This window comes from Pteronotus mesoamericanus, unplaced genomic scaffold (genome assembly GCF_021234165.1).
Source record: "Pteronotus mesoamericanus isolate MK-2021 breed Mesoamerican mustached bat unplaced genomic scaffold, CSHL_Meso_final contig_657, whole genome shotgun sequence".
NCBI classification, from domain to species: Eukaryota; Metazoa; Chordata; class Mammalia; order Chiroptera; family Mormoopidae; genus Pteronotus; species Pteronotus mesoamericanus.
In genome coordinates this window covers 16,781,417-16,800,330 of record NW_026555229.1, presented here as the reverse complement: position 1 = coordinate 16,800,330, position 18,914 = coordinate 16,781,417, and the positions used below count along the sequence as shown (strand labels likewise).

Genomic DNA, 18,914 nt, shown 5'->3' with positions numbered 1-18,914 from the left:
GTTCTAGTTTGGCTTATGTTTCATAGTACATGGGATAGCCAATAGTCTTAAGTATAATTCCAAAATATAGATACATGTGTATGGGGGAGAATTGTATAACATATTGTTGTCTATTTTTGTTTTTAAGTAGTTTTACCCCAATGGGAGATGGCAGTTTTGTTCCAAAAGTCACAGTATCATTTGGATGGTCTTGTAAACCTTATCTTAAGTTTTACATTAAAATAACAAAATTTGGTGATACTCATTTTTAACTGCTTTGGTTTGTCAGGTTTTTAATTAAATGGTGTTTTATACTCTAAAAATAAAAGAAGTAAAACAGTGTCTTAAGTTCTGTTCCTTGTATAAGTATGAATTTAAGAGAATTTACTAATAATCAGTAGTAAAAATTAGGGAGAAAGGGGAGTAATTTGGTATTTTACCTTATTCCTGTAGAAAACCTTCTCTCTCTTCCATTTGAAATGTTGATTTCAAGGATCATATGAAATTAGAAAAGCAAAGGGCATAATATGATTGGTACGCAGAAAATAAATAAGAAACTGAATTACACAAAAACCTATCCTAGCCTCAGTTCCTGTCTCAACCCCATCCCCCCAACCTCCATTCCTCTTTAGAACAAAGTAAATCACAAAAACACATTCGAAACCTGAACGTTTTTAAAATTTATAGTACTCAGACTCATGCAATTTAGTTTTTTATCCATTTGCTGCCATTAAGCTCTCTGATTCTAGAAAAATTTACATTCTTAATTTTAGCTTTAGTGCTTTATATTAAGAATATGTTTGTGGATTTGAAAGAATGTTCTTAGGGGATTTTGTTAACTGAAAACACTTTTTACTTTATAAAGTGGTTATTTACTATCATCAGGCAAGAATTAGACAAATATTTTTAGAGATTTAAACACAAATAATGTTTTTTCAAAGGGTTGATTTTGTTTTTAATAAACTTTTAGGTAATCAAAAACTTGACTTCATGTCCCATTTCTTGAGCATAATATGATTAAGACTTTCCTTCATATGAAAACAAATTTACAAAATCTATTAACACTTACCTTAAATAACTCCCAATAAGGACTTTTTTACTCACCAGCATCATTAGCTACGAGAACTGCATTTCTCGCTTTTAACTGGGATTTTCATTTAAATACGGACAGTGTCATATTTGAATATAAGCAGGTTATTTGGCAAAGTTCCTCAAGAGAGATCTTGAAGAACAGAACCAAGAAAATTAAGCTGAACGATAATACAAGAAGACTGATTTGTAATTTAGCTCAGTAAACACAGGTTGATTTCTTGCCACCTAGAGGGATATGGCCCTCTATCCTTTGATTCAAATGCAGACAGACAGCATGTATTGTTTCTTAAAATCACAGATAATGTGAACCTGGGTTGCATACTCCTGATAAATTGGATGACATTCATTTAGAAAACAAAATGATCTTTATGAGTTAGGATATCTCATTAACAAGATAACTCTTAATAAAACATAAATGTTTTTCCTTTGCTCGTCCTCACAAAAGGAAGTTTTAACAACAATACACCGTAAGAAATAGAGGTTCCAAAGTATATCTAGCCCTGGCTGGATCACTCAGTTGGTTGGAGCATCATTGTCCTGTACACCAAAAAGGTTGCGGGTTCTCAGTTGGGGCTCTCTATGGGAGGCAACCGATTAATGTTTCTCTCTCACACTGATGTGTGTGTCTCTCAAAAAATAAAAAATTCAATAAACATATCCTCGGATGAGATTAAAAAAAAATTACAAGTATACCTAATGACATAAGAGATTTTTCCCATTATGTTTCCAAAAAGCAACATTCAGAATTATATTGGTAATGGGAGCTCAACTTTGTGTTAAAATATATATATTAGAAAGTACAAAACATTGACAATGTAGTTCTAGATATTATGATTAGGAGTAGTTTTGATTTTGCCTTTCTGTTTATTTCCAAATTTTCTACAGTGAGCATAGATAAGACACACTGAAGATATGAAGTGATTTTTTGATTGCTTAGATTTTCAGCCAGAGCATGCGTTAATTTATATTGTCACAATAAAGATCCCTTCCTCCTTTATTTTTCTATAATAGTCACCATTACAAAAGCCGTCATCAGCTGCAGTGTTCTCAGTGTGTTAATGTTTTCTCACTCCACTACTATGAACCCATTGATTGTCTTCATTTTTTTCCTCTTTACCAAAGGTTGAATTAATTAAGGGGAATTTACAGAGTGTTGGCCTTACACTTCGTCTTGTCCAGTCAACTGATGGTTATGCCGGGCACGTCATCATTGAGACTGTGGCCCCAAACTCGCCTGCTGCGATTGCTGATCTTCAGCGAGGAGACCGACTGATCGCGATCGGAGGTAACCATGCTAATATGCAGCGTACTTTACATTTACAGAGATCGCAGAGGGTAGATGTGGGGATTTTCCTCTTCCTGTACTTTGTTAAGCACATATTACTTCTGTGGTGGAAAGAAAGTAGTAAGTTTATTCTTTCTGAAGGAAGCCTTAAAATTTAATTTAAAACACATGTGCCATAGACACTTAGGCTATACCAAAGCCATAAAATAAACTTCATCTGTTACTTGTTTAATATAAATATAACAGTTACTCTTTCTCATCTAAAAACTGTAAGTCAGTATAAATTCTTTTTATATTCACATATACTGTTTTGGTTTTACCTATAGGATAAAATTAATTTTTTTCTTATGTACTTTTTTTGAAAGATTTTTGTTCTCAGTTACACAAGTAGTAAATATTATCAAAAACTAGTAAATCTGAGCAATATAAATGTGCAGAGTGGAAAAGTATATTTAACATTTATAAAAAATATTGAGATGAGGGGCCATTGTGATACATTAATTTTTTTTATAGCTGTAATTCATTTATATGGGTCTACAGTAATTTTTAAAATACTTAGCAATGGGATGAAGACAGTTGAAATAAGATGGAAAAAAATGTTGGTTATATTTGACGTTCAGTAATGGAGTTCATTTTACTCTTTCTTCTACCTTTGCATGTATTTGAAATATACATTATTGGCCTGTTTGGCCAAACCGTCCTAAGAGGTGCAGCAGCCACCTCCAAAGAGCCGGGGGCGGTTGGGGAAGTGATGAGACAAGGGCAGGCGTTAAGTCACAGAGCGTGGGTTTAGGGTGAGTCGAAGTATTTGCTTACTGCGGGTCGTTAGAGGGGCTTCTTACTCATTTATGCACATGTCAAACTACAGTTTCTCTGGGACGTACTGTGGTTAGAGGGAAGTAGCAGGAGTTAGGGCTGGATGAATCGTGAAGAGTCACGTTAGGAAGCTCTGGATTTCAGTGTGACGAGTTTATAGACCAAAGGTTTCTGAGCAATATGTTGGATGATTAAAATAGGGAAGGTGTGAGTGAGGGATTCCAGCAAAGAGCTGTTTATTACTGTCGTTGAAGCCAGTGATCTGGGGGAGCTGAAGAGGAGATGAAAACGGACTGGAACTTTGACAGCTGGCAGCAGAGTGGGGAGTCGGCTGTCTCTGGGATTCATGTCAGCTTAACTGAGAGGGCGGCAAGTTGGTTCACATAACAGTGAGGACAGGAGCATGAGGCGGTCAAAGAGGGGTTTTGACGACCCTGATTTTGTACTGTCAAAGAGACATCCAGGTGGCAATATCCAGGAGTTGGGAATGTAGGACAAGAGCGGAGAGACCAGAAGAAAACTACTAGATAGTTGAAACTGCTGAAGTGGATGTAATCCAGGAAGAGCGAAAAGGCAGGGAAAAACTAATGATGGCCAAAACCATGGGAGCATTTGCATACAAAGGGCAGACATAGGTGGGGGAAAGCAGAGAAGAGATAACCTGAACCAAATCAGTACAGTGCCGTGGAAATGGGTTAAAGCAGAAGGAGGAAGGGACTAAAAATATGAGCAAGGATCATTGATGTAGCAAAGCGCTGAAGGAGATGGCTGGGGGGGTGGGGTCCAAAGTACAAGGAAAGGGGTTCTCCCTTCTCTGAGGTGGGTTAGTACTAAAAATGATTGGCAGGGAGGAAAGGTGGCTTCTGGTTGACCTTTTCAGTGCATTAGGTGATGTCACTGACAGAATAAAGGAGCAGGAAGGGTGGGCTTCAGGGCACTAGGAGAGGTTTGAAGCTGGTGTTTTAAGGACTCCGTTGTTTAGCAACCATTCAACACGATGCTAAGGCAGCAATGAACACCTTGCCAAAGACAGAGAGCATAACCTGGTGCTAGATCGGGCGGTAATCTCGGGAGCAGGAAAGGGAGACTGGGGCTAGCGGACCTGGGGATCAGAGAGAGGTAGGTAGGAAGAGAAAGGGGCCAGGGCAAAAGAACAGAAAAGCTTGGTGTGACATCATTGAAATCCTGAGGCTGAGGTCAGGGAGAAAGCAAGTGGTGCCAGCAGAGCCAGATGGACCGTGAAAGCAGAGGAGGAAGGATGAGATCTGGAAATGGCCTCAAACAGAGTCAGTTAGCAACTGGATTGTCAGAGGTGGAAAATAAGAGACTGCGGCCAGAGATTAATTTCCAAGTGAAAGGTCTTTGCTGTGGGCAAGTTCCAGGTGACGGCCGGGTCTAAAGCGTGGCCTTCCTGGAGCAGCCAAAGTAAGAGAGGAGATGGGCTGAGGAACTGTACATCCAGGTTACTAGATGGGGCTGATGTTACTTTGATTTATTTAGGATGACCCTAAGACCTTTGGAAAGCAAAGACCCATCCCATCTTTCTCTAAGTCCTACAGATAGGGAGAGCTTGGGTGCGGGCTGTTGTGGGGAGGGTAGTGAGAGAGCAGGGGACAGAGCGAGGCTGTGAATGATAGACTTCTCAGGATCTCTAGAAGAATATACTAGAAGCTGCTGGCTTTGATTTCCTCAGGAAAGGAAGAATATTGCTAGGAGATAGAGGTAGAAGGAAGATTTTTCAGTATATGTCTTTTGTACCTTTTGAATTTTGACCGATGTAATGTAGCACCTATTGGAAAATAGTAAAAGGAAAATGTAAGATAGATATTATCAATATACATGCAGATAGTAACCAACTTGTTTAACTGTAAAGCAACTTATGTCTTCCTTATTCTTTCTGGTTCTGAAAAGGATTAGTTTAATGGGTAAAGCTCATAAAAAGATTCTTTAGAGAGTACATTATTTATAATATAGTATTTTGACAAGTTTATTTCAAGCACCAGTCTCTTAATTTGAACCAATTGCTTGTAATACCTGGTATATTTGGGGATTTCCTGTAGTAGAATCAGTTTCCCATCATTATTAGTCTGGTCTAACCATTAATAAAATTATTTTCTTTTTTTACATTTTTAAAAAATGTACTGATTTCAGAGGAAGGAGAACGAGAGAAACACCAATTTGTTGTTCCACTTTATTGATGCATTCATTGGTTGAGTCTTGTTTGTGCTCTCACAGGGATTGAACCCACAACCTTGGCACATTGGGACAATGCTCTAACCAAATGACCCAGGCAGGGCCATTCATAAAATTCTTTTCATAAGGCCTCATTCTGCTCACTTAAACTGAGGTACAATGCCATTGAAACCCTGGAAGAAAGGGGAAGCAATGAAGAGTCACCAGCTTGGCCCCTTTCTAAGGATTTTCATGTCATTATTTGGTTTGAAAAGGTAAATATTCTAGGACATCAACACATTCAGGGTTTGAGAATCAGTACACTGATGCATCCAAAAGCTAATGATGTTATTTTGGAGGTTTCCATACTACTTTTTCATTAAATAATCGTGAATTCATGGCAATCATATTTAGCAATTTAGGTAATTCTTATCGCAGTAATTTGTTTTCCCTTTTAAAATCTTAAAACAGGTGTGAAAATCACATCTACACTGCAAGTGTTGAAGCTCATCAAGCAGGCTGGTGACCGGGTCCTGGTGTATTATGAGAGGCCCGTTGGCCAGAGTAATCCAGGTGCAGTTCTGCAAGATAATTTTGGACAGTTGGAAGAAAACTTTCTGTCAAACTCATGCCAACCAAACTATGAAGAAGAGGCAACTGGGTTGGCAGTAGATACTGAAAATAGAGATCTGGATTCAGAATTTGAAGACTTGGCAAGTGACGTTAGAGTTCAGACTGAGTTCAAAGATGAAGCACAAACGGCAAGTCATAGTCCGAAACGTACTCCAACATCACTTTCTGTTAGGCCCCTTGGGACAATATCACCAGTTTTAAACCGTAAATTAGTTGTAGGGACTCACCCACCGCTACCAAAACTCCCATCCAAAGAAGGAAACAGACCCTTGGCCCTAAAACCTTCTGAGACAACAGACCCAGCACAAGTGTCAAAACCCACCCAAGGATCCACTTTCAAACCGCCTGTGCCACCACGCCCGCAAGTGAAAGTTCCTCTGCCGTCTGCCGATGCCCCAAGTCAGGCGGAGCCAGACGTTCCTGTTGAAAAGCCAGAAAAGGTGCTGCCTCCTCCTCCTGCAGATAAAGCTGCCGAGAAGCAAGCGAAAACTGGGGATCACCTGGAAGACGTAGCTGCATCAAAGCAGCTCTTAACAAAGCAAGAAGTGGCGAAAGACTTAAGCTCAGAAAGTCCCTGCCCTCCTAAGGACAGTTCGGATGACCCGCAGATGTGGGAATCCTCAGAAATCCCCTATCGTAACAAGCTAGGAAAATGGACAAGAACCAGAGCAACCTGTGTCTTTGACATAGAAGCCTGCCACCGATACTTAAACATTGCACTGTGGTGCCGGGATCCTTTCAAGTTAGGGGGGCTCATCTGTTTGGGGCATGTTAGCCTAAAACTTGAAGAGGTGGCTTTAGGATGCCTGGCCACATCAAACATGGAGTACCTGTCAAAGTTCAGGCTGGAAGCCCCATCCCCGAAGGCCATGGTCACGAGAACCGCACTGCGCAATCTGAGTGTGCAGAAGGGATTCAATGACAAATTTTGCTTTGGTGACATTACTATTCATTTCAAATATTTGAAAGAAGGAGAGCCGGACCACCATATAGTTACTAACTTGGAGAAAGAAAAAGAACTTCACTTGGTCGAAGAGGTTTCTGCCTTACCCAAGGAGGAGCACTTTGTTGGACAGCTGGGTTTAACAGAAAATAAGCATAGTTTTCAGGACACTCAGTTCCAGAACCCAACTTGGTGTGATTACTGCAAGAAGAAAGTTTGGACTAAAGCCGCTTCCCAGTGTATGGTGTGTGCGTACGTTTGCCATAAGAAATGCCAGGAGAAGTGTCTAGCCGAGACTCCTCTTTGTGGGGCGGCTGACAGGCGGATAGACCGGACCCTGAAAAACCTCAGGCTGGAAGGACAGGAAACCCTCCTGGGCCTGCCTGTTCGTGCCGATGCGGATGCTAGCAAGTCAGTCAATAAAACAACAGGCTTGACGAGGCACATTATCAATACTAGCTCTCGTTTGTTAAATTTGCGTCAAGTGTCTAAAACCCGCCTTTCTGAAGCAGGAACTGATCTAGTAGAACCTTCACCAAAACACACCCCCAACACGTCGGACAATGAAGGTAGTGACACAGAGGTGTGTGGGCCAAACAGTCCCTCTAAACGGGTGAACAGCACAGGGATAAAGTTAGTGAGAAAGGAGGGAGGGCTGGATGACAGCGTCTTCATTGCAGTTAAAGAAATTGGCCGTGACCTCTACAGGGGCCTGCCTACAGAGGAGAGGATCCAGAAACTTGAGTTCATGCTGGATAAACTGCAAAATGAAATTGATCAGGAGTTGGAACATAATAATTCCCTTGTTAGAGAAGAAAAAGAGACAACCGATGCGAGGAAAAAATCACTTCTTTCTGCCGCTTTGGCTAAATCAGGTGAAAGACTGCAAGCCCTGACACTTCTTATGATCCACTACAGAGCAGGCATTGAGGATATCGAATCTTTAGAAAGTCTGTCCTTAGACCAGCACTCCAAAAAAATAAGCAAATACACAGACGATACAGAAGAAGATCTTGATAATGAAATAACCCAACTAATAGATTCTCAGCCGTTCAGCAGCATATCAGATGACTTATTTGGCCCATCTGAGTCTGTGTAACGAACAGTCTATTTAAACTTTCAGGTGATTGCGGGGAAAGTTGCATCTAAAGTACCACGGATATAACCGCGTTTAAACCCTCTTCTAATGCACTTCAATCTGCTTCTCCACAGTTATTTGCTTGTGTTAAGAACAGGAATGAAAAGGTTGTTTTCCAGCAAAACCATGACCAGCTCACTAAATTGGTTATTTCAGATTGCATTTATAGCTATGCTATTTGGGTTTATACCTGGAATTTATTTTTACTAATTTATTTTTAACTTTTTCTAATTATGAGATTATGTAAGATGACTTTTCATGTTTGTGTATGTGATGTCGCATTGTGCTGTTTTCCTTCCTCTTAGTTTTTGAATTAGTGTTAAACAGGACACTGGCCAGATTCTTTAATATCTTTATTTCTATCACGGTTATAACAGATTGCTGCGTGCCCAAATTGACAGCAGCAATCACTGAGGGAACAGGTTTTGAATCTTATAATTTTTTAGGAGGTTTGTCATCTCTACTTGCTTGAGATTTTTATTATTTTGGGGTTCGTGGGGGGTGCTTTTTGTCTTGTTTTTTGCCAAATGTAACACGAAAGCAGATACTATGGCTTTAGTCAGTTATACTGATTTAGTAAAAACAAAAATTACATATATTGCTTGCTTTATATGCCTCTGTGAAATTTTTTTCTAAAGTTTTGTGCAGTTGAAGTATAGTAAGGATACAGTGATTAATTTGAAGAGCTTGCACTGAAAAACAAAATGTAGTAAGGCGTAAACATAGAACACTGTTGGCAAAGAATTTTGTAGCAAGATAAGATTACTGAAAAACCACCACCATAGGATTTTGAAACATTATCTTTCAAATGTTACTTTCCCTTTAAAAGGAAGTTCTAAACACTTATGATTATTTTTCATCTTCAGTTCTCCCATAGGAAATAAAGCATTTGCAAGGATATTTAAAGTTTCAGAGGACTGTTCTTAAAATGACCACGTTGATAACTGGTTTCGGCTGTTTTGTTTTAGAAACATTTTCATGTAGGAGAATGTTGTGAAGGAGAGGAATCATACAGAATAGATTTATTGCTTTGTCTGACATCCTACAGACTAAAAGGAATGGTGATCATTCTGAATGCTTCTGTAGTTCAGACTATTTTTCATACATGAGAAAAAAATAAATAAAAATAGACAGTATAGGTACATAGGAATTGGGATCAGTTCTCTGAAAATGAAGATCTACTGTGATACTTGGTCCATCATGTGGCTGCCAGTAACACGTGACTGAGGGAGAAGTAAGTATGACCTCTGTCTGTGCGCCATGGAAATTTTGGCTTTTCGTGTGCCTATAAAAGGATCTGTATGCTTTTCCCTTTTGTAGGTAAGTACTATGATCACTTAGATATATATATAAACTAGATGGGACAGCTGTATGGCTGACAGAAAAAGGCATGTATAATAGTATGGATTCTGACCCGAATCTATAGCCCAGGATGCCACACATCAGTTGAAGGTCAAGCTCTTCCATCGGCCGTGACTGAATTGTATAACCACAGGCAAACCACCAAAGGGCTTCGTGCCCCAGCTCCAAAGTAGGAATAAACAAGATTTACTCTATCTCACAGGACTGCGGTGAGGGGAACAACAGCATAACTAAGTGTTCTGAATAGTAAGAAGTTATTCAAATGAAAGGTATGACTCATACGGGCACTAAAAGCATTTTTGAGGGTAAAAAAGTTATTCCACTTTTAAAATCAATAGCCAGTTCTCTTTTCTGCTAAGTGAAATATTAGGAAACAATACTTTCCTGGCCAAGTTAATCACAAATATAGCTGTGTATATCCCTGTTTATTTAAGCATGCTTGCGTTCTAAAAGGACACCGCTATGGAAGTCTTTATACACAACCTTCTCTGAAAACTAAAATGATGTTCTGTAACATGTGCTTGAAACAATCTGCCCAATGTGATAACCAGCTTTCATCTTATACAAAGTAACTCACCACAGACAACCTGGAAGGTGGCGTGTCAGGAAGGGCTGGTGCTTATTGATCACGCCACGGAAGTCTTAGTGGCCGACATCCAAGCCTGCTGCTGTAACTGGCGCATTTGAAAGAGCTGGAGAAATACTGCAAAACTTTGGTTTCGTAAAAATCAACTTGTGCTTTAAACGTATTTAACTCTGTAGAACCACAATGATGGAAAGCTCAGTAATGCTGCTCATGATATTTGTAAAATACACCTTTCACGTAGTGCGGTGTTTTTTATACACATTGGGAGAAGCAGTAGAGGCATCGTGGTTGTACTTTAGTGCCGGGGTCGGGGGGACAACACTCCAAGGAGCCCGGGGGACACTGAGATCTACGGCTTCGATGGAAACAGTTGTGTTATATTACATTCCTGATGTAATCTTGCTGCCATGCTATGTTATCAATAGCTTCAAAATAATAATAAAAACTACCACAGAAAACAAGAATATCTTCATTTGATGACATCTGAAAAAGGTGATCGCAGTGTCTGTGGAATGAGGGCCTGGTATAACTTGGCCACCAAATAAGCTCAACAGTTCATTGTTGCTAAACAAAAGGCTATTCTGAAAATTGCTCAAAGCATTAAATTTTGGTTTACTTATTTCTTCAGGCTTTGAAACAACAGATTTATGGGTTTACCTCTGCTACCTACTTATTTGTAATTAGACTATTTAAAGTGTGTTTTCTACATTGGTATTTAATGATTGGGTTAGATAATCAAGCTAAGCAACATTTTAGCACTGTTTTGGAATCAGAATTAATGTGCTACATTTCTTAATGTCCAGCCTTAAATATAAGTCTTTAATATCAGAACAAATTGAATACTGTGTGTCCATGTGTGATTTTGAGAAAAGAAAACAACTAAAAATTTGAGGGTACTGTCAATTTCTAAAAGTATATCTGAATTTTTTGAAAGGTGATTTGAAAATATTTGGCTCTTGCAAATAGTAAGATAATAAAGATAATAAAATTTTAAGTCCCCTAAAAGTGAATAAATTCAAAATCACTTTAATTTTAAAATGTATTGTGTTTTTCTAAATGGAGATGATAGCTTTCCTTTTATGGGGGGAGGGTCCCCTAATCCTTTTTAAGCCATGGATCCCCTTGAAGATCTGATTAAAACTAGACACTCACCCCTACAAGACACACACATACACCCTGTAAGTCTTACGGACTTTCAGGGGCCATGGGCCCACTCTGTCAAATGGCCGCATAGTTTAGTTAGTTTTACCAGATATATTTGTTCACAGCAATCAGAAAAATAATACAACTTTTACAGGTGCAAGGATAACTTAGTGAGTTTTCCACACGGACCAAAAGTACTAGTTACATATTTCAATTTAAAACATTTTTCAAACTAACTTGGAGTGGATTGTACCTGATAACCTGCAAGCAGAGAACAACAGTTTTTCATTCATTATCAACAGTCAAAACAATACCTTAGGTATTTGATTCCAACGATAATGTCTGGTTTATAATAAAGGAAGACAAATAGGCAGAGTGGTGTTCAGAAGATTTATTAAGTGCACAGCTAAAACATGACTTAGGTACACTCAGCAATCAAAAGAAAGAACTGAAAATCATTACTACCTCATTAAGGCTTTTCTATCTGTTTGCCAGGCACAAACATAAAATACACCTCTACTCCAAGTTCTTGTTCAGACATGTTCAGAGAGCTGTATGTTCTTCGTTTGGATACTTTTTTTAAAGCCTCTCTTCTCAGTCTTGGCTAATCCCAGAATATTAGCCGCATAAAAGACCCTACAATTCTTTTTTCCCTCTCACATACAGTTGATATCTTTTGCTCCTAAAACAGTTCTGAAAAACTCCACCTATCATGTTATCTCTAGGAATCAATAACAGGCAGGCCTTTATCAGTCATTGAAGAGGCTGAAGCCTTAAAGGCAAAACTAAAATATGAATAAATGATACAGTTTGGGGGCAGGGAGAACCACAGACCCTCTAGGAGAAGTGACCTGTAGCACATTCTCTTTTGAGGCTCTCCCCTGGGGAAGGAGAGAAGCACCTGCCCAGAAGCCATGAGAACGCCCCCAGACCACGTTCCAAAGCTGTGGACGCTGTAAGTTACCCAGCGCGAGTCGGTGAGGAAGCTTGTTTTGCTTCCACACGCTGGACCTGACAGCCAGACTTAAGGTCATTCAAAGCCCCACAGAAGAGCTTCCTAAAGCAAATGGAAAAGAAGTATTAGCTGACTTCCCTAGAGAATTAAGAGGTTGAAGAGTCCTTGTGCTGAAGTTGTTTGCTCCTTGTCCAAGTTAACATAGTTTTAGTTTAACATAAGAGAACTTTCATTGGGTAATTTTTGTTTACAATGACGACAAAATCAACAAGTAGTATTGGAGACATGCCATGCTATCTTCGCACTGCAATCATTTCTCATACAAAACCTGATGTAAACTGACAATGTTCACTAACACAGTGTTGGCTGTTACACTGAAAAAGCACATCAACGTCATGCTTAGAAAAACCACATTACACAGCAGTAGATGATACAGTAATACACAGACATTTCTAGACGTTTGGTTTTTTTCTTGCCTGTGAAAGGGGATGTGTCCTGACCACCCTATTTTACCTGTTTCCCTAACAGGATTCAAGACATAATTTTTCATTCCTTTTTCACCTTTTAAAATTTTTCACATTGATGCGAACAACTTTCAGAACTCTAGAAAATAGTTTCAGATGACTCAAAATTAGCAGACTTCGAAGTTGTTTGCTCCTTGTCCAAGTTAACATAGTTTTAGTTTAACATAAGAGAACTTTCATTGGGTAATTTTTGTTTACAATGACGACAAAATCAACAAGTAGTATTGGAGACATGCCATGCTATCTTCGCACTGCAATCATTTCTCATACAAAACCTGATGTAAACTGACAATGTTCACTAACACAGTGTTGGCTGTTACACTGAAAAAGCACATCAACGTCATGCTTAGAAAAACCACATTACACAGCAGTAGATGATACAGTAATACACAGACATTTCTAGACGTTTGGTTTTTTTCTTGCCTGTGAAAGGGGATGTGTCCTGACCACCCTATTTTACCTGTTTCCCTAACAGGATTCAAGACATAATTTTTCATTCCTTTTTCACCTTTTAAAATTTTTCACATTGATGCGAACAACTTTCAGAACTCTAGAAAATAGTTTCAGATGACTCAAAATTAGCAGATCCCTAGAAAACACTTGGATGACCTCCAAACAGATCAAAGATGATAGTCATTTTTTTTCCATATCATGGAAGTTATTAGCCTTTCGAATTTATTTTAAACAACTTGGACAGTATAAGGTACATTTACCCTCAATTTTCTTTCATCCAGGAAGATAATCAAGTATATATCTTAAAGCAAAAGCTTCTAGTTGTTCAAAACTCTTCATTTGGGTGCTTTCCTCTGCTTTCAGAACATTTGCTATTTTTTTCCCCTCACTAAGTGTAATGTTTGCTTCCTACCACATGACATGTAAACATAATTTACAACCAGCTGTTTCCAGGTAGGCGCTCACACAGGGACACCCAATACCAGCTAAGATATATGCACAAACCCAAAAGAAAACTGACTCAAGTTCTTGTCTCCTGTACTTGAGATAACTAGCTTTTAACTCATAAGTATATCAATAATGATTACAAGCTGAATCACTCAACACTTAGTGTCACTACATAACCATATGCTGTCTTACTTGAAATTCTGTTTTTCAGACTTCCTTCTAGTTTCTTATTGTTGGAAGTGTTTCAGAGATAATGCGTGCTTTATTTTTAAACACTCATTACCAGTATTCAGAAAAAATATAAGATTTTTTTTTTTGCCCAAGTGCTCATGAATGAATGTAAGTTAAAAAATTATATCTGATTTGGATTCAAATATTTATAGATTTATACTATATCTATTTCGTCAAAATATATTGTATAATATTTAATAAAATCAAATACATAAAATAAAGTTTTCAACACTTTATACAAACCCCTAGAAAAGCTGCTTTTTCTTTATAAGGCTATTGGCAATCGATCATAACCATGGAAAAGAAATGATAACCTTTGGTTGTTTACTCTTTCACCAGGGATGAACAGGATGACTAAGACGCTTCTGGATGAGTCATTTCACTGGAAACACTGTTTTATACAATTAAATACTTTGATGACTTTTGAGGAGCTCAGTCACTTTCAGATTCTTCCTCACCTAGCGGATACGACTGGATATTATTCTGAGTGTACATTTTTGTTTTAATGGGGCAGTTGTGATCCATGAGAATGGCCTAAAAGAGAACAAAGTGCAGATATATTAACTCCCTGTCTCATAAAGATAAGATGGTTTTAACCTACTGTTTATAAGGATCACTTTGTGTGTGTGTAGATAGGTAGGTAGGTAGGTAGGTAGAAAGCACCACCATTAACCAGTCATTTGGTGCAACTGCCAGGTGCCTGGCCCAGAAAATCTGTGATCCCACACTCAGGCAACGGGACATAGCCGAAGTACTCTCCCCAGAATTTTCATTTTACCTGCCAGGGGCCCGGAGTCATTTTGGGGGAGCCTGTAAGCTCTGAAAAAAGGAGTATGAAGGTTAGCGTCAGGAAGAGTTGTGCTCAGAATCTTGGGACTGGGTGGCCCCTCGAGGTCATCCAATCCAACTTCTGTTTAAAGACTTCATTGTGGCAACCTGCTCTCTCCTCCACGGGGTGAACTCTCACGTTAGAAACGCACCCGAGGCCGGACTAGAACCTGTCTCCATTGTTTTTGTGGGTCAGGTTCTGATTCCAGCCGTCTTCATGGAACGGCCCCGCAGTATTTTAAGACCATTGCTCTAGCTTCGCAGGTTTCCCTAGAGTTAAGGTCACAGGGCCCTTTTCATTAATGGCACATCAGAGCACCTCTCCCCAATTCCTGGCTGCCCAACTCATACTCAAATGCGTGATTTTTTTTTTTGAAAAAAATTGTCCTCTTGTGAATACAAAAATCTTGTGCTTTCCCTTGTTACTGAAAATTAAACAAAAAATAGTCCATTGATACTCAAACAAGCTGCACTTGAGTCGTCATTCCTCCTGGAAGTGGGCAGGCCTGGGAACACAGCTGATGTTCCTCAGTCGGGCCCATGCTAAGCATTTTCGATGAAATACCTCAACTTAACAATCACCCCCTGTGGTGGGCTGATAGCCCTTCGTGTTGGCACACAGGTTAAAGACTTGACCGAGGGAGGTCCCGCTAGAGCAAGGCAGATGGGAGTGCAGACAGTCTATGCTGAAGTCACCTCGTGCAGAGCTCCACAGCACCATCAGGGGCACAGGGAACAGCAGAGGGGAGCCGGGATGCAACTAAAATGAAGTCTCTCATCCGGTTCTGTTGCCCGGAGTTTTCTTCCACATAAGCTATTCTAATACCATTCGGTGCAGTCTGAAAATCCACTGGACACATTTACATGGGTTAAAATGTATCCTACATTTGCAGTCTCTCTCCACGTGTTAGCTGCTACTCCCGGTTCTGGTCCCTCAGACTTGGGAAGCTTCCCTGACTCCACTCTGCTTAACCCCCTTCTCACTTCCCAAGGACTTCTGAAATGATCTGCAGGTTAAAAGGAGGACCTCCTGGGCCCTCCAAATTAGGCTGCCAGCTCCAGTAGTCAGCTGCAAACTTAGCTCCATTTTTGCATTATGCTTCTTGCCAAGTGAATAGATACATGTGTTTAATAAAGGGCTCAATTTATAAAAATAAGTAATCAAGGCCACTGACAGGGTTCACAAGGACCATTCTCCGCTTGTTGCACAAAAGTCTTAATTAACCCCCCAAAAGCTCAAGGTCTCATATGCCTACACGGATGATCCTCCAAGAAATGCATCCAAGAATCACTTCGCAGGGACACAGGTTAAAAATGAATTTCAGGTCCCTACCCTCCCATGAGAGTTGGTGTCAACGTGCCGCGAGAAATACTGCCCTAGTTACGTGAGATTATCTGGGACTATGGCAGAGCCATAAGGCTGACAACAGCTTCACAGGCACCTACTGGGCACATGGGTCAGTGCCCTGAAGGTCCTATCCCAGCACCTTAGCTACCTCGCTGCACAGGGACTGACAGGCTCCACAGGGTTCCCAGGCAGGATGCTCACTGTGGGTCAAGTGCTTGGGGAAGATACATGGAACGTGCAGGTGGAGCTGAACCCGGAATGATGGAAAGAATCAGCACAGTGAGCATGAGCGCAGCATGGATTTTTCACCAAATGGGGCATTAAGTAAAACAGGGACACCCATGCCTGGCCACCAGAGAGATCTAACGATTGGCACAGAGCAACAGAAGAGCCCAGCTGGGACCAGACTGCAGGGCCCTGAATGCCGGGCACAGGGACTGGACCCCTGGCCCTCCGGCAGCAAGCTGGCCTTGGAAAGGACAGCCATCACTCTACCGTATTCACAACTGCTTTCTCTCTCTCAGTTCATCTACCATTAGCCCTGACTGTACATATGTGTAGACTTCTTAAGGACCCCCAGGACCAAGCACGGGGCGTAAAACACAGACACACGCTGCATGGTAAGGGAACAGGCTCCGTCGGATCAACTGACATCATACAAATTTAAATAGTCAGAATTTACCAGTTCAACCAAACCACACAGCCTGTTTCAGGCAGAGACGTTTTCTTCCTTGACATGCTGTTCTTTAGTTTTTAAAACCTAGCTTACTGGTTTCTGAACGTCTTTTGAAAGATTTATTGTATAATAGGTTTACTTTTGTAAAGAGTTAAACGTGATTAAATAAGCTGGATGGCGTGTAATATTCCAAAAGTGCCATGAGAAGAGAAGCATGACCGGGTAAGCAGATGCACTACCGAGGGGCCGTGAGCGGGCCGGTGACTGAGGCCAGTGCTCAGTACGCCGCCACGCGGAGAAAGGCATGTCTGCCTCTCCACGGGAGAGAAAATAAAGAGGAGGCGGTTGCCTTTTGAATTCAGATCTCCGTTGTGGTAAAAATACGTTGAACCAAATGTAGTGTAACGATAACGCAAATATGGAGCCAATATCGTGAAATAGTAAAAGCATTAAATGTAAGAGTTCCAGGATTTAAGACTTGGAAAAATACCAGGCCTGCACGTTAGAAAAGTTTTATCTACCGTATCTAAAAACAAAACAAAACAAAACGGATGGTTTTGCATCCAGGATATAAGTCCCTACAAGGGGACACGTTTCTTTAAATAGACTATAATATGCCGTCTACTTAGCATCTGGCGGCCCCATCCTTGCCCGCCCCACAGCATCCAGTGAACATCTGGAAGGAGGAGAGCTCAGAGCCTCCCAGGAAAATAAAGCTACAATCCCTAAACTGCCTACTTCCCGGTCTGGGCAACAATTAGAAGCTTCACGAGCAAGATGTAAGAAATGTGGCCGATCTTTAAAACTAATTCTTCAACCTGAAAAACAAATCCATACCAGAACACAGCTCTTCTCAACTGGGTATTCCGAGAGTTACAAGCTGCATGTTAATTGTCTTATCACTAGAAGAGAGTTTTTCTCAAATGACCATGTGGGTGTTTCTCATACTTGCTGAGGCACTTGAGTAACAGTTTTCTTCTTTCTGCCCATATTGCTAACTCAACACTGATTTTTTTTTTTTAAATACAACAAAAAATAAACCCCATAAACCAAATGGAAGAAAAACTCATTCTCACAAACTAGGTCATGAGGGTATGACTTGGGATCTGTGGAAATGGCATTAGACCTTTCCGTATAAAATAGCCTACAGTTCAAACACGACGTTATCAGGGTGGTGCCTACTGATGGAATTGTTTGCTAAGGTTCGCGTTTCTCATTCCGGCTCTCACAGCCCCCGCGTCTGGTACCTGCTGGGCCTGAACGCTGGCACTCATGTGGGCAGCAGTCGCTTATTTCTCTGCATGGCACCCGCTGCCTTGCCCTCCGTCCTCCTGGCTGTTGGGTGCTGTGGGTTCGCACAATGAGCAGGCAGCAGCTGTGGGCTGCCGCCCTCGAACATTGCCAATGTGCCCTCAAATGGCAGCTGATGCAATACCTTAGATGGCGGCATCAATTAGGGGCAGCGAGGGGCACTTTTTCTCCGGTTTTTAATGATTCATCTTGCTATGCACTTATCAAGGAGTCTGACATTTCACAGTGCAAGTGGCCTTCTGGGAGCCTGTAATGACTGTTGCTTTGCCTTTCAGGATGGTCTTGTCTACTTCCTTCAGCATTTTTCTTTCTAAATGAACTAAAATATCGGTTTAAATGCAGAAAGAGAGGCAGCGGGGCTGGGGCCAGCCTCTGCCGTCACGTTGTGGATCTCAGGGCGGGAGCTGGCTGGGCAGGTTTACCCCCCGCCCCCCGCCCGCCCCCGCTCATCCTCTGACCTCACCATTTCCTCCAGTTCCTCCGATAAGCCATCCTGCTGCCAACAAAGATAACACAACAGCCACTGGCTAACGTCTGCAGCCTTGGTCAGGGAAACCCATTCAGCAGTTCTGGGGTCTGAACAGTGAAGGGGAGCCCTCACCTCACGGAAGGAAGGAGGGGAGGATGAGGCAGGGGACCGCTGGGCCGACAGAGTCCGTCAGAGATTTAGGGAAGAGCAAGAATTATGGAGCACGTCCTGTGTGCCAGACACGGGCTAAACTCTCTGTTGGGATTCTTTCTTCCATTTAATCCTCCCAACAGCCCTGTAAAATAGCCATCACATTTCCCCATGTCACAGTCCTGCTCCAGGGCCCGTGCCAGCCCTGCGCTGTCTCCTGACAGCCTTAGACGGTCTCCTGGGTGCCAGAAGCATTTGTCGGTGATTAGCCTTAATCAAATTGATGTAGTGACAACAGAATGCCATTTGCCAGTTGTTGCACTGAGAACTTTCTCACCCGGATTCGGGCAAGGTGCTATTCTGGGGCCCAGCA

At 41.0% G+C, this 18,914-nt stretch overlaps 2 protein-coding genes across 2 annotated transcripts in view; one reads left to right on the top strand and one right to left on the bottom strand.

Moving 5' to 3' along the window:
• PDZD8 (PDZ domain containing 8) overlaps positions 1–12,733 on the top strand; it is a 66,176-nt gene extending 53,443 nt beyond the window's left edge. Inside the window, exons 4-5 of the mRNA XM_054581581.1 lie at positions 2,194–2,356; positions 5,816–12,733. Of these exons, the coding sequence (XP_054437556.1) occupies positions 2,194–2,356; positions 5,816–8,019 (2,367 nt within the window). The 3' untranslated portion in view covers positions 8,020–12,733. The remainder of the gene's footprint in view (positions 1–2,193; positions 2,357–5,815) is intronic.
• Positions 12,734–14,191: 1,458 nt separating this feature from the next.
• Positions 14,192–18,914, bottom strand: part of SLC18A2 (solute carrier family 18 member A2) — a 28,484-nt gene continuing 23,761 nt past the window's right edge. Inside the window, exon 15 of the mRNA XM_054581583.1 lies at positions 14,192–14,293. Coding sequence (XP_054437558.1) covers positions 14,192–14,293 — 102 coding nt within the window. The remainder of the gene's footprint in view (positions 14,294–18,914) is intronic.